Source organism: Arachis stenosperma, chromosome 2, assembly GCF_014773155.1.
Source record: "Arachis stenosperma cultivar V10309 chromosome 2, arast.V10309.gnm1.PFL2, whole genome shotgun sequence".
Lineage (NCBI taxonomy): Eukaryota > Viridiplantae > Streptophyta > Magnoliopsida > Fabales > Fabaceae > Arachis > Arachis stenosperma.
Window position 1 is genome coordinate 42,453,047 of NC_080378.1, and position 25,881 is coordinate 42,478,927.

Here is a 25,881-nt window from a genome sequence, read left to right on the forward strand (position 1 = left end):
GTCTCAAGATATCCCTGTGATGAGTCCATATTTTCTTATATATTCTGACTCAATTTGGATGGATTCTAGCATATGAACTCACACTTAAGCACCCAAATAGCATACTTTTGTGTTTGATCGCTAATTTGATCCTAAATGTGAAAACATGCTTTTTAATGCATAGATTAGTGATTTTTAATTCCACTTTTATGTCATTTGATGCCGTGATATGGTTTATGAGTGATTTCAGACCTTAGAGGCAAGAGTGGATGGCCAAAAGTGGAAGAAAGCATGTACAAGGGAGAAAACATGAAGAAAACAAGGAAAAACACACATAGCGAAGTCTGTGTGCGCACAACCTCACGTGCGCGCGCACAAGCGAGAATTTCCATATGCGCGTGCGCACAAGCACCTGTGCGTACGCACAGGTCATCTTTCAGCCGAATGTGCGGACGCATACGTCTGTGCGCCCGCACAGGTCCCTGCACATGAATTCATTAATGAAACACGTGCTGTGCAAATTTGGAGGCCTTTAGATCATTTTTGGAAGGCTGAAATGTTGAATGGAAGTGCTATATAAAGGGGACATCAACACTTATCAAGAGAGCTCACTTGAATTAGGTAGTAGTAGTATAGGAAGCTTCCATAGGAGTAGGAGTAGTGTAGAGTAGATTGCTCTATTAGGGTTTTTATTTTCATCTTTATTATAGCATTTTAGAGCAAACTTTGATCTTTGATTTTGCTTCTTTAATTGTAAGTACTCTCAATTTCCTTTCAATTAAAGCACCTTCATTTCCTTTGGTTTAAGTTACTTTGTTTATATTTGCAATTTTGTGTTTCTTGAAGTTTTGATCAATGAATTTTATGTTTCATGCTTCCTTTATGTTTGATTGCTTGTTTATATTTGGTTTTATTGATAGTTGGTTATAATTGTCACATTTTCTTTACAATTTCCCATGTTTTACTTTTATGCACACAAGGTGTTTGTGAAAATGCCAACATTAGATTTTGAGTAGATTTTCACACCTTGGCTTGTGGTTTGAGTTCCTAGGATACTAGAGTCATAATGTCTGACATTTAGTGGTAATTCGTGAGTAGTTAGTTGGCTCTTATTTCCATTGACGCTAGCTTTTTATCAACTAGTTTGGTAAGTCAGCTAGGACTCATGGATTAAGATCAATTATGCTTGCTTGACTTACTCCTTGATGTTAGGGATTAACTAGGTGAGATTGACTCATCATAATTATCATAGTTGTGGTTATGGTGATGATAGAATTCCTTGGACCCTCTTATTCCCAAGTCAAAGCTTTATTACATTGATAGCATTTTCACTAGTTTTGATCTTGTTTTCCTTTTACTTGCTTTAATATAAATTTTTATCATTGCTTAGTTCTTTTATTGCTTAGTTTCTTTAATCTTTCATTCTTTAATTCAAAACCCCCTCTTCCTCACAACCGAAAGTGTAACACTCTCAATTGCATTCCTAGGGAGAACGACCCGAGGTTGAAAGACTCTCAGCCTAAATAGAAATTTTAAACTTTGATCGAGTGTTACTTGTTGGTTGAGATCTATACTTGCAACGACGTTATATCTCTCCTTTACCGAGAAGGAATTCTTAACCGACGGTTTTGCTCAGCACCACCCTGCCAGTCAATTCAATAGGTGGGGATCTATTCTCTACCTTACTATCAAATCTACTTTAGTCCTATCTATATCTGTGATCGTGATTCAAAAAGCGACGGTGACCCATGAAACACCATTTCTGATTGAAGGTGAGTCGCTTAGTCTCAGCATCCGAATTGCACGTGGGACAAGCTTTCCCACCGTATGTATTCCAGCCAGATAAATTGTCCAAGCCCGAAAAATCGCTGATAGTCCACAACAACGCAGCATGCATCTTGAAGGTTTTCTTCTCAATTGCACCGTACGTATCAACACCAGTCCACAACTGCTTCAACTCGTCGATCAGAGGCTGTAAGTAGACATCTATGTCATTGCCAGGCATTTTAGGATCAGGAATAATCATGGAAAGAATATAGTTAGTTTGTTTCATGCAAATCCAGGGAGGAAGTTGTACAGAATAAGAATCACCGGCCATATTGAGTACTCTGAAGTCAGGTTTCCATAAGGATTGAAGCCATCACTGGCCAAGGCTAAGCGAACACTACGCAGATCGCCAGAAAAGTTAGTATATCTCATGTCGAAGGCTTTCCACGCCTCGCCGTCCCTAGGATGCCTCAAAGAACCGTCAGAGTTGGTTCCTCTCTAGTGCCACAACATGTCCACGGATATCTTGCTGGACATGAATAATCGCTACAATCGTGGAATCAGAGGAAAGTAATGAAGAATCTTCGTTGGCAGAGGTTTCCCATTCTTCTTGACAACGGTGTTGATCCTTACTAAGAAATTTTTCCAAGTCTTTTGCTTCCACCTGGATGCTCCACATCGTTTGCATCTAGACAGGTCTTGATCAGAGCCCTGGTATAGCATGTAGTCATTTGGACATGCATCTATCTTCTTATACTCAATACCGAGCTTCCTTATGATCCTCTTGGCATCGTGCAATGTCTTCGGAATCCCTGCATGCTCAAAGGCATCCCCCAATAGCTCTAGAATCAAACCAAAAGCTTTGTCGCTCACTCCGCACGTGCACTTGATATGGTACAACCTCAACAAAAAAGACAGCTTCGAGAATCTTGAGCATCCCAGATACAATTTCTGCTCGCCATCATCAAGCAATTCATGTCACGCATTTGATCTCCTGAATTTTCAGTGGGTTCTAGTTCTTCTCTACTGTTGGAGCTCTCATCTACAATCCTCTCACCGTGATGTAACCAAAAGGTATAGTTAGGTGGAAAGGGTTTCATCAGAAGATGATCGTACGCATCCTCTCTAGTTTGGAAAAACCGGAACCCACACAAAGGACATGGGCAATGTATCATCCTATCGGATGATGCATTGGCAAATGCGAAGTCAAGAAATCTATTCAGACCGTCTCTATATTTAGCACTACCTCGTGGCTTTTTAATCCAGCTCTTATCAAAGTCTAATCTAATGAGATAGCACAAACAAATAAATAAACAGTAAACAAAGACATAAAACAAAAAAAAACTTAAAAAAAAATGGGCTATGTGTCAGGAGAACCAATAACAGTTTATCACAACTATGAGATGGGAGAGTAATACACGGGTAATATTTGATAATTTACTGCAAGCAAACTCATGTAGGAGGCAGCAGAATAACTCAGTGAAAATAGAAACAAAGTTACAATACATCCCGAATAACATGAGGCACACGAAAGATATTAGGCGGGTTGCTTACTCATTGTAAAATTTTGTGCTTTCTAAAAAATTACTGGGAGAAAGAATCGCTGGTTCCAAGTCCAAAAAATGAAAAGAAGATAAAAGCTTCCTTAAAAAATGAAAAAGAAAATAGGAATGAAAGTTAGATTTAAAAAATAATTAAAACAAAAATATAACTAAACAGTCATAATGGATAGAGAATAGAATCTTGAAATTGTAGATATGTGATTTTAGATATACTTCTAAGAATATTATATTATAGTTTTCATGTCCTGTCTTCTACCATGTAAGTACAAATAATTGGTTCAATAAAAAAAACATAAAAAAATAAGAATAAAAAAGGCAGGGCAAGAATAAAAAAATCATCACTCCAACAAAATTCACATATTCGTATGCTGAGATGCATGCCTTCAATCAAGTCACTTTACTCAACTTCTCTATTCTCTACCATTTTATTGAACATAACAGTCAACGATTACCAAGCAAACAAATAAAAAATGGGATAAAGGGTCACTATCAAGATGTTAGTTAGAACTTAAAAATACCTCTTCATTTTAACATTCCATTCATCAATCAAATGATAACATGCATGAATGCATTAGTGATTCAAAACTTTACCAACTTCTTCCATTTTTTCACCAGAGTCTTTTTTCCCTCCCCTAAAATACATTGCTTGCAAGTTTTCTCAACATGTACTACCTTTCTTTTGTTGAATTAGCTTTTAGTATGTAAGTAATTTTCAAATATCACATCCCTTATCCAAAATTTAATAAAGTTTAAGTTTTTTTCCCTCCATCTCTCATCATTAAGCAATGGTACTACTTTAGTTAATAAGGTGGACAACATTCGAAAAGGATCATACTTGACTTTTCTAATTAAACACTTTAACCAAAACAAGATACAAAATAAGACAAGACACATACTTATCAAGTTAGACACATGAAACCTTATCACAATTATATGGTCAAGATGAGTAATAAATTTTCAGTACTATGTTTAGTGTCCTATCAGCCTCTTTTTTTTTTTTTCCCTTTGAAGGTTTATGCTACAAAACATAAATTAAGACTGGGTTCACAATATACAGAAAGTATAATAAAAAAGCTTTTATATTTTCGACAGACATAATAAACCAAATAAATCTTTTGTGGGTGTTTTTAAAAACCTCCACAATCTATTCAGTGGGGGTTTTGTGAGTGTTTAGTGGGGGTTTTATATTAGACTTTTGTGACGGTTTTAAATCACTTTTATGGCAGTTTAAAACCCCCACAAATTAATTTTTTAATTTAACAAGAATTAACTATTTTGTGTGATTTTCAAACCTCCACAAATCCTGTAATTAATTATTTATTTTTAATTACAAATCATTCATTAATCTCATCTCATTCATATACTCTCAATTAGAAATTTATTTTTTAATATCAAAATTTAAAAACTAAATCTTTTATAACACAATTTCTCAATATAAGATATAACTCTATATATAAAAATATTCTCAATGTCAATAGTTCCAAACACAATTCCATATGATATTGTTCTACATAACTATTATTGTTTTTCTTTAAAAAGTAAAATAATACAACTTTAATATTTCAATATCATCTAATTACAAAAAAGCCTCAAAATAAAATCAGTAGCATAGAAGTAGCACCATCTAATATATAAAAACAGTAGCATAGAATTAGCACCATCCACAAGCCTGTAATTTATGCCTTTTTCTTTTTGGGCATGGCGACTGATAGTGATAGTCATGGTCCATGAGCCATCGAGTATATCTACAAAAACAGTCACATAATTGGAATCAATAGCTGTTCACATTTTCAATCGGTTTTTAATTTAGTTTAGTGCATCAAAATCAAGTATTTAAATCCCTAAAATCACTCCAAAAAATAAAGAAGCTTGTTGATTTATTAACTACTGTTTTCATTCTAATACCCCGCATACATATAGCTATTTTAGAGTTGCCAATACTTTTCAATGAAGAATGGAGTAAGAATGTCAAAGAAGAAATCATCATTATCTATATATATATATCCTCAGGCATCAACTATTGAATTCCAAACCTTGCAATAAACATTTTGAAAATACAACCTCCAACATGCAGCAATGGTGCTGCTACCCATCTTGCATGTAGCCCTCTTGCAATTAACACTCGTCACATTTTCAGCAGCCATTGATCCAACACAAGGGTTCATCCAAGTCCCAATAAGCAACTCAAATTAAATAACAAATGCATGCAGCACACAGAAAAATCTCAACAGCAACAAATACTATTAATTAAAAAGGGTAATAGTGATAATAATACCTCTGGTAACAATTCCAACTTCAGTACAAAGCTCTGCCTCTACTAATTATTATTAGTGGTTGTCTTTCCATATGAAATCTGCTCCAATAAATAAATATTATTAATTAATAACATCATCAACCTTTGGTAAAATGTCAAGCACATAATAAATAAAAAGCATAAAACGTTACCTTTGGTAAAATTTTGTACAAACTTTCATTCAAACATATCCCTTGCCAAGTTAGTAGCTACATTATCTTCAATAGCATCGCTATCTAATAAATTGGTAGCTAATTGGATGTACTCATTATTGGGGTCAAATAATTGTTCAAGTTCTTGCTCTTGATACGGCTCATTTTCGTACACTATATCTTCATTTCCTTGACCTATGTCATACATATCCCTTGGCTTGACATGCACAGCAATACTCCACCCTTTATTTACCATATCATCAACATAATACACCATTTGTGCTTGAGATGCTTCAATATAAGGTTCATGTTCCTCACGCTCACCCGTGTGAATTAATCTATCAAAATTGACACAATTGAAATTCCAATGGTCCTTTTTATAGCCTCTGTCCCTAGTAGTGTCAGCCCATTTGCATTTAAAAAGAACAACAGCAAATTGTCCATGGTAGTTAAGTTCAATTATATCTTCTAACTTGCCATAATATGGCAAATTTTCTTGTCTCATATTTCTATCAGCAATACTTGCAATGCAGGGTGTGTTAGAGACTAAGAATACTCCACTATTTTGTGTCTTAAGACCAAATTCTCTAGTCAAAGTTCGAAATCTATACCCATTGATGTCATAAACAGAAAATCTCCTTGCATTCATCATTGGGCCTCGTGCAAGAAACTTTATATCAGTTGACATTTCGTATGGATTATCTGGATTCACACTCTGAAATAAATAAAAAGTATCAGTCAAGATTATTTAGTTAACTAATATACAATGTATACTTTATAAAATATGAATTTTCACTTACCAATGCTTGAAACCAATCAACAAAATCTTTATTAACTTTCTTTTCTATCTCTGCAGGTGAGAGTCTTCTTCCCTTTGAAGTTCTCCTAATGTGGTCTCTAAAGGCATTGATATATGGTTTCACACCTTCGTGATTGTAAACCACATAACGATGAGCTTGCAACTTCTCTATTTTAGTTAAATTGAAGTTTGAATGGCCTCCATGTGGAGTACCTAACTTGGGCAAGACTGAAGACATTTCATAAGGGGGATCATAACAAAGACGACTAGGCCTGTTAAATCTAGTCTCCATGTCGTCAATATACCAAGAACAGAAAGTAAGAGACTCTTCAGCTAAATAACCCTCAGCAATAGAACCTTCTGGATGTGCTTTATTTCGTACAAAGAACTTCAAGTGTCCCAATTTCCTACATGGATAAATTGTCAATGTACTACAATTTTATCAAATGATTTTTATTTTAAAAAGGGAAAGCATTATTGTACCTTTCGATAGGATACATGTATCGATAATGGACTGGCCCCCCAAGTTTTGCTTTCTCAACAAGATGGACTGTTAGATGCACCATAACAGTGAAGAATGATGGAGGAAATAACATTTCCAAATGGCAAAGAGTAATCACAATGCGATCTTGGAGCTTATCAAGTTCTGTACGACTTAGACTCTTACCACAGAGAATTCTAAAAAATGAGCAGAACTCTATCAAAACTGAGGTAACCTGGTTTGGCAGCACATTACGGATTGCTAGTGGAAGCAACTGCTCAATCAAAATATGACAGTCATGACTTTTAAGTCCAATGATTTTTTGTTGTGCCTCATCAATACATCGAGATATATTACTTGAGTAACCATCGGGCACTCTAACATTCTTCAAAGTTGCAAGAAAGACCTTTTTAGCATCTCGTGTTAGTGAATACAAAGCAAGGTGATATTTTCCATTATCATCTGGCCAAAGATCACGCCTTATTCCCATGTCTTGTAGATCTTTTCGGGCATTGAGATTATCTTTTGTTTTAGATTTCTCATTGAGCAAAGTATACAAAATATTATCGCATACATTTTTCTCAATGTGCATAAAGTCAAGGTTATGACGCAACAAGTTGGTTTTCCAATATGGAAGTTCAAAAAAGATGCTTCTCTTTCTCCACTTTGCATAGTTGCTTGCCTACCTCTTTTTCCTTTCTTGTTCAACTTTTCTTTCTTTCCGAATGTAACATCAATATTTTCTACTTGTGCCAGAATTTTGGATCCTGATAATATAGTTGGGGGATCACGTTCTTCTGTGTGTCCATCAAAATGAACTCTACTTAATCTGAATCGATGTTGTCTACCAAGAAAACGTCGATGACCTATATAACACCATTTTTTGCTATGATTAAGATAACAAGGTTTTGCATCAAAATTACAAGTTGGGCAAGCCAAACCAGTATATGTGTTCCATCCGGAGAGCATGCTTAGACTAGGAAAATCACTAACTGTCCATATAAGAGCTGCATGAATTTTAAACATTTTATGTTCTGATGCATCATAAATTTCCATACCCTCATCCCATAATTCTTTTAACTCTCTGACAAGTGGTTTAAGATATATGTCAATATTATTTCCGGGACTATGCTTGCCAGGTATAACCATTGACAGGATAAAGGAAGTGTGTTTCATACACATCCAAGGAGGAAGATTATATGGAATCAGAAACGCAGGCCAAATGCTATGAGTAGAACTCATTGATCTATAAGGATTAAAACCATCACTAGCAAGTCCTAAGTGAACATTTCTAGGTTGCAATCCAAACTCTCTGTGTGTTAAATCAAAAGTCTTCCACGCCTCACCATCCCTTGGATGCACCATTTTGTCATTTTCTCCCTTCGCTGTTGCATGCCATAACATATGCTCTACAGTTTTACGACACATGAACAATCTTTGCAACCTTGGTTTCAACGAAAAGTATCTCAAAACCTTGGCAGCTTGCTTTTTCTTCTTCTTCTTCTTAGAATTCCACCTAGAAGCACCACAATGACTGCATGTTTGTTGGATGTTGTTTGGGTCTTCATCCTCAAACAACATACAATCATTGGGGCAAGCATCTATCTTAACATAGTCAAGACTTAGTTTTTGAATTAGTTTCTTTGCCTGATCAAAAGTCGTAGGCAAATTCACACAACTAAAAGCATCCCTCACCAACTCAAGTATCATGATAATGGCCTTGTCACTTAGTCCACACAAGACTTTAATATGATACAATTTGACTATGAATTCTAGCTTTGTGAAGTCGCTTCCTTCCTGTAGCTTTTGATTGCCTTCCTTGAGAAACTCATCAAAGTCTCTGTGATTTTCTGTTGGCTCATCGTTTACAAAATCTTCCATGCCTGAATCTTCACCACTCTCCTAATCCATATGTATCCCGAAAGCATCATTTACCATGTTATCTAGGGGATGTTCAGTTGCCAATGTCTCGTGTATGACATGTGCACTTGTTGAGAATTTGGTTACTTCTTTCTCGCCATGAAAGTTCCATACAACATAATTTTTAGGGAATGGTTTGTAAAGTAAATGATCTCTAACATCTTTTCGAGCATGCCATTTGCGAAACCCACAACTTGGACACGGACATATTATCTTACTATTCCCAATTGCTCCATGTTGAAATGCAAAATCCAAGAAGTTTTCTAGACCAACTATATATTCATATGAGTTTCGTGGCTTAGCAATCCAATATTTATCCATTGTTGCTAGTTAAACTTCAAGTAGAGAAAAATAATTACTAGACATGTGTACTACTAAATATATATGGGATTTCTAAGATAATAAACTACAAAGCTATAATAGACTTCTAACATATTTAAAACAAAATAGGATATAATTATTATCTTACCTCAACAAGTGCTTGTTCAAAAGCAATAACAAGAAACTGGTGAGAGAAAAACCAGTACCCACTTTAATCCCAGAAACAGAAGAAATCCAAGCAAATGCCTAATAAAACCAGAAATTAAATCCATGAGTGAGTTTAATTTGTAAAATAAAAATAAAAAAATGAAAGAGAATAATTAATAGCAGTACGAGCCTCCTCTGCAAATTAAACTCAAATAGCAGAACATAATAATTAATAAAGAGAATAATTTGGTGTATTGGTATTTTTATTCAATAAATGAAGTGATAGTTCCTAATTAGTAAAGAACCTGATGAAAAATAAATTTGGTGTATTGTTATTTTTAAATATAAATATTTATAATATTGACAAATTTAAAAAAAAAGATACTGATTTTATACACATGAAAATAAACAAGTGGAGGATCAATAAAATAAAAAATGTGTAAATTAATAAATACATAATGATTAATTTAGTGAAAATTTTTACTGTACATAAAATATTTATTTAAAAAAATAGTAAGGATTGAATTCATTGATTTAAACATGAATTTAAGAATGGGTTTCATTTGCATTTTCATTTTTTATTTTTATTAAAATTATTTTTATACTTTTCTTTTATAAAATTTTAAAAATAAAAAATATTAAAAACAAAAACAGAAATAAAAATATAAACTAAAGGCACCTTAATATATTTAAATCTTAGAAGACTAGTTTGCTAACTTAGAAACGAAAATTGTGTCCAAAAAATTAAATCAAACTACTAGAATTATTCTATACGAGGTTTTTACTTGTACATGTAAGCGTCAATGGGTGTAGGAGTGTCATTTGAATCAAGCAGACAGCCTTCACTCACCCAACAGTCACCACATGCATCCAATTCCCACCCTTTCAGCTTCCCTTCCTATTTAACAACAATGAACTCCATGAAATCTCAATATACAGATCTTCAATTTATTTAAAGATTTAAACATATACACATACCTCATAGGATTAATATAGGCTCTCATAATGCACAAACACTCATTTTATAATTGAAACAGACTACACATTATCGCTTTGCAAAGGTAAATAACCAATACTTTATAGATATAACTATAGTAGGGACTAAACCTAAGAGAAATTGTGGTAAAACTTCTGACCCAATTCAAAATAAATCTTAGCAATCTACTTCAAGTTACTAATGTACTAAAACTAGCACAAACATAGGTGAGCTTATCAAGAAGAGAAACAAAAATGATAGATATATCAAGTTAAATGCATCTAGAGTAAAGATGGAAAATATTTCATACTTAAGCATGATTTAACGAATAAATAAGCACCAGAAAGGAAGTCTATAAAGAATAGTGAAGTGGTTGGACTGAGAAATATACCTAATGATGTATATAATGAAGAAAGTTATACCTCAACTTACAAGATTAATGAGAAAATTAATTCAAGACAGCCACAGAAGAGAACAACTTGGACTGATAACAGAATAAGGCACATCAATTATGTTACCATCTCTTGTATGCTATTCTAATCAGTAAATGACATGAGAAAAAGGCATGGTCAAAAACAAATATGCATACCTCACTTGTTCCAGGGCTATTGCAAACACAACAGTTGATGCAAATTTTCTTATCGTCAACAACCAAATTGTTATTCAGATTATCATCTTCAACAACCATTTCTGTTTCGGGTTTAGGAGCGGCAAGATCATCCAGTTCATCGTACCACTGTTGTGCAACACTAGCCTGCACCAAGAGTTCAACACATAAATTTTGGCAACTGCAGAACTAGACTACTTCACCAAAGAATGCTACAATTGGCAAAGAAAAAACCTTGTCTATGGATCCTAGACCATCATCAATTCCAGAAATTTCAGTAACTAAACCTTTAGCTTGTCGCCATATACAGGATTCTTGTAATGGTTCTACAAGTTCAACATCAGCAGAAATCTCCACACCCAACTTTATGTAAACCTTGCCTATCACACATTGAAGCGAAATTCTAAGTTGGCAAAGATATGTAATAATTCAAGCTGCAGCATGGCATTGTGGTGGATGATAAAGTACAAATACGAAAATATTTACATAGAACAGCCCTGCTAGTAAACTGCTAGATCTATCTCAAGCTCTTTGTACCTCAGTTTTTGCTTTGGCATAATATCTCTCAAGGTGAGTATTAGCTCAAATATGTGGGTGCACCAATACAAATGCTTTCAATCTAGAGTAAATCTCAGCCTTAACAACAAATAACCATAAGCAAATAGAAGTAACTCAAAACACTAGTTAAGAGACAGCTGATAAGAGCAGGTAGCAAGGGAAATAGTTAATTAATCAAGTAATTATAATTCACAATTAGAAAGAAAGATAGAGAATCATGTTCATAGAAAATAATCAAACTGGTAGATGGAAAAAGGGCAGTGTTTATAGTAGTAATAAAAGAAAGGCCTGTGTCAAAAAAGCCTAAATCATTGATTTTAAACATACATAGTAAAAAAGCCTAAGTCACATACATAGTAAAAAATACTCATTGATTTTAAATATATTCTATAAGTCAAACTTAAAAAATAAGAACAGAAAATAAAAATACAAAATGCAAATCAACCAACCAAAACAAAGTAATTAATTATCACTCCTAACATAATAGTAATTAATGTCTTGACTTAAAAAAATACAGAATAAAAGGGAATACCAGTAAGAAAGTTGCAACAGAATAGAGGAAGCTCTCAAGAAAGGAAGATCTCAAGATCCATCAACAAAAGCTTCTGCATCTTTGGAAAAGTCAACATCAGTAATTATAGATAACAAATCTTGTCTCCTCCGCTTAATTATAGCAAGTTTCCTCCGCTAGCCTCAAGCTCAGGGCTCAGAGCAACACTTGTCACTTAATTATAGCAAATAACAAATCTTGAAAGATAGGCAGTTAAAGGCAGTTAAAGAGAGATAGATCTAAGTTTAAGGTAAGACGAAAGGCAGTTAAAGAAAAACACGATATAAATAAACAGATGAGGACTTAATTACTCATGCATTCTAAGACCAACAAAACCCTCATAAGAAAATCTCATATATAAATTCCTGGATGAAAGAATAAAAATAAACCTACAATATAATTGAAAATAAACTGTTAGTTTCAACTTTCAATACCTGTTTCAGGTTAATCAAGAAGTTCCTGGTTAGATAAGCTTGGACAATTGCACGAGCACTCAGAAATAGTAGCTGATAACCATTTTCCTAACACAAATTCAGTATCCAGCATTAGATTTGAGATTCAATTCAATGAAACAATAGGTAGATAATAACGTCAACCATGCTGGGATGCATTTACATTTGATAGAAGAAAAAGTTAAGTTGACAACCATTACTATGTAACAAGCTTGCTAAAGAATGCAAAGTGAAACATGGAAACAAAAGAAACAAAAAAAAACGTAGAGCATGCAATTGGACTGTGGACCATGGACAATTGGTATCAGTTTTGTTAGACACAAAAAAAGCCACCATCTCAAGATGTAAATTAAATGTAGATATTATTATCATGTCAAATTTGGTAATTTACCTCCAATTGAGATTTTTGAAAAATAATGATAACATGGAAGAAAATATAGTTGGAGAGTGAGAGTGAGATGAGTTGCAGAATAAACTGATAAACTTTATCAACTCAAACCTGCAAAAGCATCAAACAAAGGGAAAAAATATTCATATAATAATCTTTTTTTCCTCATTCATTTTCACCCTTTCGGCTGCGCGCTCCGAGTCACATTCAATCCGAAAACAAAATTTCACAGAAAAACAAAAATAAAATAATCGAAACTTGAAACCCCCCAAAACAATGCTCTGCTCGTTCTTCTTCTCTGAAATTAGAACACAAGTTTGACACACACACACAACACACACATTTGCCCAACCATGGCCGTAGTCTATTTAGCCAATAAACAATTACAGCAGAAGCAGATAAAGACCACTTCGGATCTCACCATACACATATATTCAATCCAAGCAACTTTTGAATCCCTCCTAAAACCATCCATTGTTAGCTACATGATGACATTAATATGGCAAAAAACCAAAATGCACATAACATGGTTAACCAAAAATAAATAAGAAGAAGAAGAAACAGCAATACAGAAATAGCTGAAAAAATGAAAGAACGCATTTAGGTAAATCCAGAAGCAGAGCGAATGGAATTTGCAAGGATCTGATATGTGAGGAGTTTACTTAGCAACCATTCTGGCGATGAAATCCTCGTAACGGATCTAACCGGGAAACATCAACCTCCCTGATCCAGAAGTTCTCGATCCAGAAGCTCTCTGCCGCAACGGACACAGCAATAGTGACGGTACCGGCGGCGGAAACGGCAGCGAGAACAGCGGCAAGAATGACGTATGTAGAAAACTTAGGGTTTCATTCTCTCTCAGTGAACTCGGTGCCTCACATTTTGGGGAAAAAAAGAGAAAATGATGTTTTATTCCAAAACTTTGAATTTTAATTAATTATAAGTGGAGGTTTTTTAAAATGCCATAGATAAAATATATTATGGAGATTTTTAAAACCTCCATCAAAATACTCCCTCAAATCAATATTAATCTTGTAGTGCGTCATGGCACATATGTTAATTACTTTAACAGTATCTTTTATTCACCAATTGAAAAGAAAGAAAAAGACACTAATATATATATATATATATATATATATATATATATATATATATATATAATATATACTATCGCCATAGCCCTTAGGCCCTTTTTCATCTGTTATTATATGCTTAGAGTTAAGAGAGTAGCATTGTATAAGCATGGCACAAGAGCATTACTAATATGGTCCCTTTTCATGGCAACCAAGGTCAAACATTGCTTATACCGTGCAGTTTTTAACCGCCGATGAAAATTACTTCAATCTTCCGAAATTAAATTGTAATAAAAATTATTCAAAATAATATATATTTTATTTATGTATAATATCTTAAAATTATATACATCACCATTTTTAATATTCAAGAATTTAATGTAACAAAAATATAACATTATTACATACATGCCCATCCAACTATTTATTTTTTATTAGCACAAAAGGCAGCCTCCAAAATCAAATTGTGTCTAGGGCAAGGGACCAATAATGAATAAGAATTAAACTTTAGATATGTATAAGCAGAGATACAACAAGTCTAAGTTATCATTCACTACCACAAAACATGAAATAGGCAATGGATTATTCATACTACTGATTTTATGTTTCTTACTGAAATATTATTGGTACATTGATCTTGCAAGGCTTGTTGCTGGAGAAACTAGCTAGCGTGTCAGTTGTGGAGAATCAATTAATGGGTATAAGATAATACCTAGAACAATAATAGTTAATCAAAATCATCATACTCATAACAAATGACAAAGTTGAAAGAAAATTAACCTTGATCAGAGTGTGCTCCAAAAGCTTTTCTGCTGATTGAAATTTTGTAGTTCTAATGAACACGAAAACAGAGACACACCAATCAAATAAAAAAAGTGATACCTTGAAATTCCTAACTTTAAACAGCAGCAATTACCCCCAATTAATGAAAGAAATAGATTTTTTTTCAAAATTCTGAACCAAGAATGAAAACAAGAAGGGAACATCAATTTGGAGGAACTAACTAGTGACAGGAGAGAGGCGGTGATGGATGAGATTGGAGCATGGTGGAGGAGGGTGTAACGGTTTCACGCACGATCGAGGAGATGGGCTACTTCGAAGCCAGTGGGAGAAGCACGGATGGCAGCTACGCGAATTGACAACACACACAGAGGCGCGAGGTGCAGCAGAGGTTAGGAATTTTGCACACCTTGGATGAGGGAGTATGGGTTTCAAGAACTGTGGATGAGAGGCAAAAGCTCGATGACGGAGAGAGGACGATGGATCGGCAGCAGTGACGCGGTAGAGCAGCGATGGTAGTGTTTCGTGCGCTACCAAGGACACTTCGTGGGTTTCTGCAAATTTGGTGAATCAATTAAGGATTATAAGGTAGAAAGGGGTAAAATAGAAATTGAATTATATATGATTAGATCCTCATCCTTGGCGGCGTTTCCTGATGCAATCGCTGCTGATGTTGCGGCACGCAAAGGGAATATGCTTGCACGGACTTGTTTTACGGCGGCAAGGTGATGGGTCACCAATTCTTCACCGTTGTGCTCCTTTCCTGGTGTAGTGCCTTATGATCTTCATGAGGGGCTCTTTCAGATTATGGGGGAGGTTCCTATTCACGAAGGTGAATTTGTCCTCCATGTCTCCGACCCTGAATTTCTCCAGATCTTCCTCGGGCTCGAGCCTTGGTTTGTCGTCGATCCTGGCATCCAAATCGGCCAGGAAGACCGCATATGCTTCTTTCAAGTCCCCCCTAAGGGATCCCACCGTTTCCAAGTCCCCCCTAAGGGATCCCACCGATCCATCGTCGGCAACAAATTTCATGACCAGAAGTTTAGCGCATATCACAGCAGAGAATTCATTGATTATTTTCCTCCCCATGATGACATTGTAGGCCGTGGAGTCCCTTAGTACGATGAATTCTACCATTATCAATCTCTTTCCTTCTCCTCCTCCGATGCGAACTGGGAGGGAGACTACCTCGTTGGGCTTTATGAAGTTGTCCCCTAGGCCGACCACTCCGTGCTGATGAGTTTTTAGGTCAATTTCTCGAAGCCCCAGGTCATCAAAAACATTTTCTGAACATGATGTTGGAGTTGGCACCGGTGTCAACGAGGATTCATTTAACCACGTCTATTCCGACTCTTGTCGTGATCACCATGGGAGGGTTCTCCGGGATGTCATGAAACCATTAGTCTTCTGGCCCAAATGATATCCTTGGGGCTTCCCTGGATGGGGTTCTACGGTTGCTTGATGATACGGCCAAGATCTTAGCGTCCTTCTTTGTTGTGGACTTTGACCTGGGGGGTGTGTCCCTTTTGACCACAACATTAACGATGGTCAGGCCACAGTCGTTGTCCTCGTTGTGTTCTTGTCTCGGCTTCACGGCTTGGCTCTTGTCCTCTTCAGAACACTCGTGCTCTCTCCTCCTAGGTTCCCTTATAAATTGTGAGAACTCTGCCAACTTGCCTTCGTGAATGGCTTGTTCTAAAGCATCATTTAAGTTGAAACAATCATAGGTTTTATGCCCGAAGCCTTTGTGGTAGTCATAGTACAGGCTCTCGTTCCCGCCTGTTCTGTCCTTTAGTTGTCGTGGTTTTGACATGATACCTTTGTTGGCTATCTGCTGGTAGACCCCAACGATTGGGGCTGTTAGAGGAGTGTAGTTTGTGAACTTCTCAACCCGGGGAAAAGTTACCAGTGACGCGTATGCGTGACCCATGCGTACGCGTGACAAGCAGCACGTGACCTCATTAAAGGCAACACGCTGGGGGTGATTTTTTAGCTCAAGGAGGCCCAAATCCAACTCATTTCTGATGCTTTTGAACCCAAGAATTGGAAAGGAATGGGGGGGAGTAGTGATAGTTTAGTTTTCATCATATTTTAGGTTAGAATTATAGAGAGAGAAGCTCTCCATTCTCTCTAGAATTTAGGGTAGTTTAGGTCAAATTCTCTTAGATCTATGGTTTAATTCTTGCTTTGATTTAGTTTTCCTTTTAATTTCTTGTTATTACATCTTTGCTCTTCTAATTTTACTTGTCATCTCCTTTATTTTGTTGATTTTATGTTCATGAACTCTTGTAGATTTTAATTCCCTTTTAATGCAATTTTATGTTTCCATGTCTTTTTATGTTTATCTTAGTTGCTATTGTTGATTTCTCGCTTATGTTAGTTATAGCTTTTATTAATTCTTGCATTTTGTGATGTTTACTTTTATTGCATTCTAGGTGTTTGATAAAATGTTTCCACTAGTATTAGTGTAGTTTTCTATACTCTTGGCCTAGGCTAAGGGAATTGGGTGACCTTGAGTCATTGGGTCTCATTGAATTGGTGATTTGAAAACCCTTACTGGTCAATTTGATACCGTTAACACTAGCCTACTACTAAGTCAATTAGTAGCTAGGTTGGGACTTATGGGTTGATGTTGATCAAGCCTATTTGACTTACTTCAAGCATAGAAGTAGACTTGATGGGTTGGTCCCTCATAATTGTCAATATATGGTTTGTAGACAAGGATGCTGATCTCAATTTTCATGCCTTAGCCAATAGTTCTTTTCCTTTCCTTTATTAGTTGATTGTCATTTACTTTCTTGTTATTTACTTTTGTTGTCAATCATCAAATCAAACCCTCCTTATTTCTTCATAGCCAATAATTAATCACTTCATTGCAATTCCTTGTGAGATGACCCGAGGTTTAAATACTCTCGGTTTATTTTTATTGGGGTTTGTACTTGTGACAACCAAATTTAAAACTTTGAATGAGAATACTTAGTTGGTTTAGAACTATGCTTACAACGAAGTTCTATTTCCAATGAGAAATTCTAGACCGACGATAATTCTCACATCAGTACCTCATATCCGCTGGCTTGTCAAAGTGTTTTAGCAGCTAGACCTTGAGGATGGATAGGTGAGAAGGAGTCGCCCCCATGATTATGGGGACATATCGCCTTCTCGACCTCTCTCTGTTCTCTCCTTGGCCCTTGGACCCGTCCTGGGTCAACGGAGATCGTGGGTCTGCTCTGTGCCTTGTACGGTCCCTTCGGGGGCTTCTCCCTCGGGCTTCTGATCTCCTAGGGGGAGACCGGGTACGGGAGATTCTTAGGCTGGGACGGTAGCGGTCCTTAGTCGACAACTCCCTTTCAAGATTTTGCACTCGGTGGCGCAACTCTTGCATGATCCTTGCATTGTTACCACCCGTTCCCCCGAAGGGGTGTCTTTCCGGGGAGCAGGAAGGAGGGTCGTTCCTACGAGAGGGGATCCTCATGTGTTCCCGAGAGATAGAGGCTATTATGCTTATCAGGCGGGTTCCCTCCTCCTCGTGCACTTCCTCCTCCTCCTCTTGCTCCCCAACCGAGCCCAACAGGAAATCCATTATCGTTGTTCCCCACAAACGGTGCCAATGTTCGATTGCTCACTTGTCGAACAGGTCAGATCTGAGGGTGAAAAAGGTGGGACAGCCGGGAGATTGGTGTTGATGAACCTTGACGTCGAGCTCCTCCGGGTTACCAAGCAGCGTGTGTGAGAAGGGGGGTGGTCTACCTGTAAAAGGGACTCCGACGCCCAAGTCAGTGTCCGTACAAGTGAGTAACGTACCTGGGGGAGGGGTAGGACCCTCCCCTCATATAGTCTGTACTAACATGGGCCCCACATGAGCAAGTCCTCTTTCCTGGAAGTTTCCTCTCCAGTTGTCAAGGATCACGCAAGAGGGGTGACGCTCAGGTCACCCTCTGGTTCGGGTAATCGCTAGGCTGACCGGGCATTCGGGTCTAGGTCCCCGCTCTACTGGACTGGGCTGAAACAGTTACCAATAATAGAAACACAATTTTGTTCTCTCTGATTCTCTGTTCTCTCTTTCTACTTTTTGCTTGTGAATCAAGCTTTCTTTCCTTTTTGAAAACGTTCATACTCATCAGTATTTTTTTAATACAATAAAATTATATATTTATATACCTTAAGAGGTCTAGACTGACCTAACAAGCCAAACATGCCAAGGTTATGAGAATTTGACCGATCATTGAACCGCTCTAGTCACTGATTCACTGGTCCAACTGATCCAAGCATAGTTTAACCGAAAAAATCATTTTAGAATAAAATAATAAATAAATTATAAATAAACATCCTAAAATATAATTATAGTATAATATAAATATTAAAATATCTTCTAAATTTAAAACACTACATGAAATATCATCAACCAAAGCCATATGATGTTATTAAAATACAAATATTTTAGTGAATAAACATAGGGAAGCAACTCTATCACAGTCAACAAGAGGTTAAAAGGAAGAGAGAATAGAGAGACAATCAATAAACATCACACATTCATTTGTACAACAATTGGCAATTAGAGAGTACTACATAAACAAATTAGAAGCTTGCTGAAAATGGCATTACCAAAACTACAGTGTCACGTCTGCAATCTCCCAATCTAAAAGCATGAGAAAGTACCTATGAAAGTTTCCAATTACAATTGTTACCAAATATTTATGACCGTTAGATATGGCTAGATTTTAATGGAAAAGCATCTTATGCGCAATACAACATAAAGGTCACATTCAATAATTTCATTGACTGGAAGCTCATTAAAAAAAACAAATAAAACTCTTTGATTATTTGGCAACCAAATGATTGGAAAGGAATATAGCAATAAAGAATTCTAAATAAATTATTGCAATTCACCTCAGGAGTGCATCTGCCAATGCAAAGGCTTCTGGACCTACTTCTACTATAAAGGACAGAACCTAGCATACATTCAACAAGGATGACAAGTTAAATGAGACATGCATGAGTATAAAATGCTAGAAAAAATCTATAAACGTGAACAACCACAAACAACTCAGCTACTCTCATAATAGTAAATAGAAAGTTAATAAATTATCAAGGTTATTATGTAGTTGTTTTATCGGTGTGATTCCAACGGAAAACTAAAAGAATGTATCTGTAACAAGGATTGAGAAATCCTAGGGAACACAAATTAGTGAAATTACTATTCCATTACTTACAGCCTACCTAATTTTTGACAACAAGTATGCAAGGCCCCAATTATTTTCATGTCTCCCTTAGTAAGAGCCGAAAGGAGAAGTACTTCCTTTAGATAATGTACTCTGCATAACAGACCTTGAGACACTCTCTAAAGAAAAGCCATGTCAAATTATCAGTCAATATATCACATGTTCTTAGAGACACCATACATAAAGATTAAAACTCAATGAAATATAAAGATAAGTTTCACTTAGAAAACCACCAATATCCACCCCAAATGTTCCTAGAAATACTAGGCATAAAATTCAGAGAAATTTTAGTTACATGTGTAATGGAACCAACCTTGCAATTATAATAGTAACAATCCACTGCTTCTCTTGACCATTTTTCAAATATGGCAAAAATTGAATAGTGACAACCTAAAGATAAGTGAACATAGACCAAATATGCAGCGATTGAGCACTGCCACTAACCTTCGACAGGGGTTGAGCGCGACGGAGAGCAGGACGACAATGAGATGATAGAGAGCATCACGAAGGTGATGAGATGACGGTGAGCAGCACAAACAGAGAAGCCGTGGTTAGATGGAGGATGGACACCGAGCCAAGACAAAACAGAGCGAACAGGGGGTTGGGGACAGGATGAACAGGGATGCTGCGGACAACCGCGGTCTGCGACAGTCGTTCGACGGTGGTAGAACTGTGGAAGCAAGCTAGGCCGCTAGGGTTTTTACTTTTCAGCTTTGCTTTTCTTTCCGTATTGGTTATTGGACAAAGAAAGGGGTTGGGGGGAAGTGAGGGAACGTGCTCTCTTTTTTTTTTTAATTTAACAAAATGACGTTGTTTAGAGAGAACTAGCTAGTTTTTATTTCGGTCCAACTGACCAATACTCGGCCTGTTCAACAGTTTTTGGTTGGTTTTGTTATCGGTGATTTTAGACATGGAATCGAATTGTTAATACCATCTATTTTTGGTTAGATCAGTTCGACCGACTGGTTCAGTCTGATTTTCAGAACCATAATTATTTTATAAGCCTGAATCAAATCTATAATAAAACAAGTTTAATTACCCGTGTCATGCACGTGATAAGATTGAAATTATAATTTTAAATTATTTTTTTAAATTAATTTGAATTACAATAATTTGATTAATAAAAAAATAATATGTTATGCATTGTTTGATTTTTTTAATCTAGTGTTAATTGGATTAACTCTAAAATAGTTATTAATCGATTTTAATAATCTACTTTCTTCAATAAATCAGACATATATATTGAATGTGATCATAAATATAATATAGTAATAGTCAAATCCACCAACAAATATATTGGCTATTATCACAATATAAAACAAATTAAATATAAAGGCTATTAGCACTTATAAATCTATAAAATTGTACTGTCTTTGATTCGTACAAGGGTTTACTTATCAAATAAACTTAAAACATTAACAAAAAATATTTATAAAATGGACCTAGTATTACTTGAAAGAATCGTGAAATATAATCAACTTACCTTATCATCCATGAGAATTATTTCTATGTAAGTCGTCTTATTCTTGTCAAATTTGGATGGAACTTTCCATAACCTTATAATTCTTGCTTTTATTTTTCAATCTTTTTCATTACATAATCTACCATAGGCAATACTGTTGATAGAATCGTAGTTAGTAGCCCTTAGGTATGAGAAATAATAAACAGAAGAAGATCTATGTTTGGGTACGAATTTTCTAGATGATAAATAATTGTAACAATTCACTATTAATCCTTATATATATCAAACTAATTATACATGGTAATAATTAGCAAATATTTTCAATGGAGATACTTGCTACAATTAGGTAAAATTTATGTCATTATATTTTATTAACCTTTATGATTAATTCAATGGAGATAGTTACTTAATATATATGTTATCGACATTAATTATATGCCAATATGTTTAGGAAAGTGCTAAAAGGGGAGATATAAATATATATAATATTATTGCTATATAGGAAACATACATAAATTGCTATATTTTTTTATTATATTATACAACTTAAAATTATAGTATCATATTATTATTAATTCTAGATACTTGCTATAATTATATCAAATTTAATTATGACTCTAAATAAATAAAATAGATAACATTCAATATTTTTTTTTACAATCAATATTTACTATCATTATAAAAAGTAAAATAATTAATAAAAAATATGAGCAAAAAATAAAACATATTAATTAAATTCAATTTGTTATCTAATTAATTTTGTGTCCATACAATATAACTTTACGAAAATGTTATGAATCACAACCTTTTTTATTCTATAAAAAAAATACTATATGTATCCTTTAGTAGTATAAAATAATTATAAGAATTAATTATTGATATTGATATTAATCACAATTGATTATTGATGCCCTAATTTTTTTAAAATATATTTTACCTTTTTAAAATATAATGCATGTACCGTGTAGGCCTTTATTATTATTATTATTATCAAATTAAATGAGTCACTATTAATGTATACATTAACTATCTCCTAATAAAATTATTGCACTTAAATGAGAATTAGAACTATATCAATTGATATAATTAGAATGATTAAAAATATCGATGATTGATAAGTAGTTTAATAACGCATTAAATATTGATTTGATATAATTATAATGAAGATATTTTATTAAATTAATATAATCATGCATTATTCATGAGCTAATTGTAATATAATTAGAATAAATTTATTTGAGAGAAAAAAAGAGTTCATGTGTAATTTTCAAAAATTATAATAACTTTTTTATTTATGTATACGTATATATTAATTTTGTTAAATAATTCTATATATATATATATATATATATATATATATATATATATATATATATACATAAATAATTATTTACATATACATAAATAAAAAAATATATAAATTATATTTTATTAAACTCCATGTTCCCGGTTATTAAAAATATTTAAACCATATATGTTAATTATTTTTTGTTATAATTATTTTGTTTTATATATATGATTATTTTTTATTCAACAATCGTGCAATAAATTTTTATTTTTTATATGTATATATATTCCTCAATTCCGGCTCCATTCATACGAATATTTACAGTTTTTTTCTAATAGTGATGTTTTAATTCAATTTGAATTACAATTAATTGATTGATAGAAATTATAATAAATTATATTATATTTAAATGATTAACCAAATTAATTAGTTGATATAATTAATTTATTATAATAAATTAAATTTAATGAGTTAAAAGAAATAAATAAAAAAATACCATCATCAGAAACATGTCACGACATTTTTATCATTAAGTACAGAAATTTAATTTTTATATAATAGAATAGATATTTACATATTATTATATTAAACACAGACTAAAAAAAACACACTAAACAAAATAAAAGTATCAATGGTAAAATATAATCTAAAAATCACTTAAATTAAAAAATAACATATGATGAATTATAATAAATCTATATATGAGTGATAAACCCCATTTTTAGGGTTTATCTTGTATTGAATTTAGAGCATTTTATCAATCTTTTGTCTCATTTAACCTATAAACTAGCATGGTTTTGTAATCTATCCCGTATTTGTGCTTAAGTGTAAAAACATGCCTTTTAAGCCTTATTTTGATGAATTCTAATTCCTCCTTGATTCCATAAGATGCCTTGATGTGTTTGCTAGTAATTCCAGGATTGAAATAGGCTAGGCATGGATCAAAGGAGCAAGGAAAGAAGCATGCAAGTGGAGAGAAGCACAAAAAACCAAAGAATTGATCTCGGCCAAGCACGCGCACGCGCACAAGACGCTCGTGCGCACATTGCGAAATCGGCCAGGGACGCGCACGCGTACCGTACGCGCACGCGTCGCAGTCCACACGTGATCTCATTAAAGCAACACGTGCCTGGCGATTTTGGAGGGTTTCTGCAACCAACTTTGGCACCAAACTGCATATAAGAGCCAAGGATTGAAAGGGAATGAACATACTTTAGATACTAGTTACCATTAGTTTAGTTAGTTTTAATTCTGGAGGGAAAATTAGTTTTAGAGAGAGAAGCTCTCACTTCTCTCTAGAATTAGGATTAGGATTAGGATTAGGATTAGGTTAGTTCTTAGATCTAGATTCTCATTCATTCATTCTTCTACTTCTACTCTTCAATTCCTTGTTGTTAGATTCATTCTTCTTCTATTCTTTTGTTGTAATTTCCTTTATGTTGTTCTTATACTTTGTTGTAGATCTACTTTTGTTCCTTCTCTTTTCTTTCCATTCAATTCAAAGTAATTCATAATAATTGTGTTCCTTTTGATTGTTGTTTTTGATTCATTGCAATAATTGTTGTTAGATTTCATTCTTGTTGTAGATTTCATATACTTTCCTTTTATGCCTTCCAAGTGTTTGATGAAATGCTTGGTTGGATTTTAGAGTAGAATTTTATGCTCTTGGCTTGGAAATGTAACTTAGGACTTCTTGAGTTGCTAATGTTTAAGTAATTGATGATTGAGATCCATTGACTCTAGTTCCCACTAATTGAATTAGTGGAGAGTTAGGACTTATGGACTAGGATTGATATATCTCATTTAACTTTCCTTTACTACTAGTTAGAGGATGCTTTAATGAGATTAATCTTTGCCAATTCTCATATTGTGGTTAGTGATTAGGATAGAGATCCTTGACCACCAACCCTTGCCAAGACCTTTTTAGCCATTAGTTTACTCTCTTGCCATTTATCTTTCATGTTTCTTATCAAAACCCCAAAAATAACTCATAACCAATAACAAGACACTTTATTGTAATTCCTAGGGAGAACGACCCGAGGTTCAATACTTCGATTTATAAATTCTAAGGGTTTGTACTAGTGACAAATAACTTTTTGTATGAAAGGATTATTGATTAGTTTAGAAACTATACTTGCAACGATAATTCATTTGTGAAATTCTAAACCGTCAAAAATCCAATCATCAAAATGGCGCCGTTGCCGGGGACTTGCAATGGTGTTATGTTATTGGTTATTGTACATATGTGAATAGCGTAAATAGTTGTCCTTTGTTTGATTACTAGGTTAGTTAGTTTTATTTTGTTTTCCCATAATGAATTCTCACTTTGGTTATGAGTTTGGTTCTAATTGTGTTGTAGAAAATGTGGACTTTAATGGTAACATGTACCAAGGATGGAATACTCCAAGATGGGAGGAGCCTCAAGGAATTGATCACTCCTAATGGCAACAATCTCTGAATACTTATAGGTATAATTCTCATCCTAATGCATGTCAATTCAATGGCTATGGTGAATCTTTTTGTGATAATCAATCACCACCACCATATGCTTATGACTCTTATCCTCAACATGAACATCAACCATACTCACAAGCCCTTCCACATCAAGCACCTTCCTATGATCCATATCCACCATATCACCAATCATCCATACCATATCCTTGTAATCATTATGAGCAAGAACCTTTAGAACCACCACAACCCTATCAAGATTACCACCAAGAACCATCTCAATGCACACCACCTCCACAATTTTACCAAGAGGAACCACCTTCTTACCATGAACCCTCGCTCCAAAACAATGAACCTTCATACTCACCCCAAGCCCCAATAGACGATTCTCTCACTTTGTTACTTCAAGGACAAGAAGCCATGAAGCGGGATACACTCGAGTTTGTGACCAATTTGACCAAGGTGGTGCACACCTTCGCACACCAATGTTTGAATACTCAAGTTTTCCCCGTGGCCACATGTGGAAAACCTAAGGAAGAGCAAAATATAGAGAAGATATCGGAGAATACAGTGAAAAAGGAATCGGTAGTAGTAAGAGAACAATTGGAGAGGCCTATGGTTATTGAAATAAAGGAGGAAGTGGTTCAAGACTTAAG

At 34.6% G+C, this 25,881-nt stretch overlaps 1 protein-coding gene across 7 annotated transcripts; it reads right to left on the minus strand.

Annotated features, from left to right (window-relative positions):
• Positions 1-4,779: 4,779 nt before the first annotated feature.
• Positions 4,780-20,806, minus strand: LOC130962245 (uncharacterized). 7 transcript variants are annotated; one of them, XM_057888402.1, is made up of 13 exons: positions 20,469-20,806; positions 20,023-20,143; positions 19,693-19,754; positions 18,964-19,461; positions 11,239-14,857; positions 10,987-11,151; positions 10,213-10,319; positions 9,423-9,520; positions 7,036-9,288; positions 6,554-6,959; positions 5,754-6,468; positions 5,584-5,661; positions 4,780-5,053 (listed from the first exon to the last, which is right to left on the minus strand). In XM_057888402.1, exons 9-11 carry the CDS (start codon positions 7,623-7,625, stop codon positions 5,779-5,781), a joined length of 1,686 nt encoding a protein of 561 aa, XP_057744385.1. In that variant the 5' UTR covers positions 7,626-9,288; positions 9,423-9,520; positions 10,213-10,319; positions 10,987-11,151; positions 11,239-14,857; positions 18,964-19,461; positions 19,693-19,754; positions 20,023-20,143; positions 20,469-20,806; the 3' UTR covers positions 4,780-5,053; positions 5,584-5,661; positions 5,754-5,778. The 7 variants fall into 7 exon arrangements, 3 of the variants coding, with proteins under 3 accessions (XP_057744385.1, XP_057744386.1, XP_057744387.1); XR_009079765.1 differs by lacking the exons at positions 5,754-6,468; positions 6,554-6,959; positions 7,036-9,288; XR_009079762.1 differs by lacking the exons at positions 5,754-6,468; positions 6,554-6,959; positions 7,036-9,288 and having other exon boundaries at positions 10,207-10,319.
• Between the last annotated feature and the right edge of the window lie 5,075 nt (positions 20,807-25,881).

Coding starts and splice junctions, on each gene's coding strand:
- LOC130962245 (XM_057888402.1), bottom strand. CDS start 7,625: ATGCACATTGAGAAAAATGTATGCGATAATATTTTGTATACTTTGCTC. Junction 6,960..7,035: donor TACATGTATCCTATCGAAAG/GTACAATAATGC, acceptor TTATCCATGTAG/GAAATTGGGACACTTGAAGT. Junction 6,469..6,553: donor TTGATTGGTTTCAAGCATTG/GTAAGTGAAAAT, acceptor TATTTATTTCAG/AGTGTGAATCCAGATAATCC.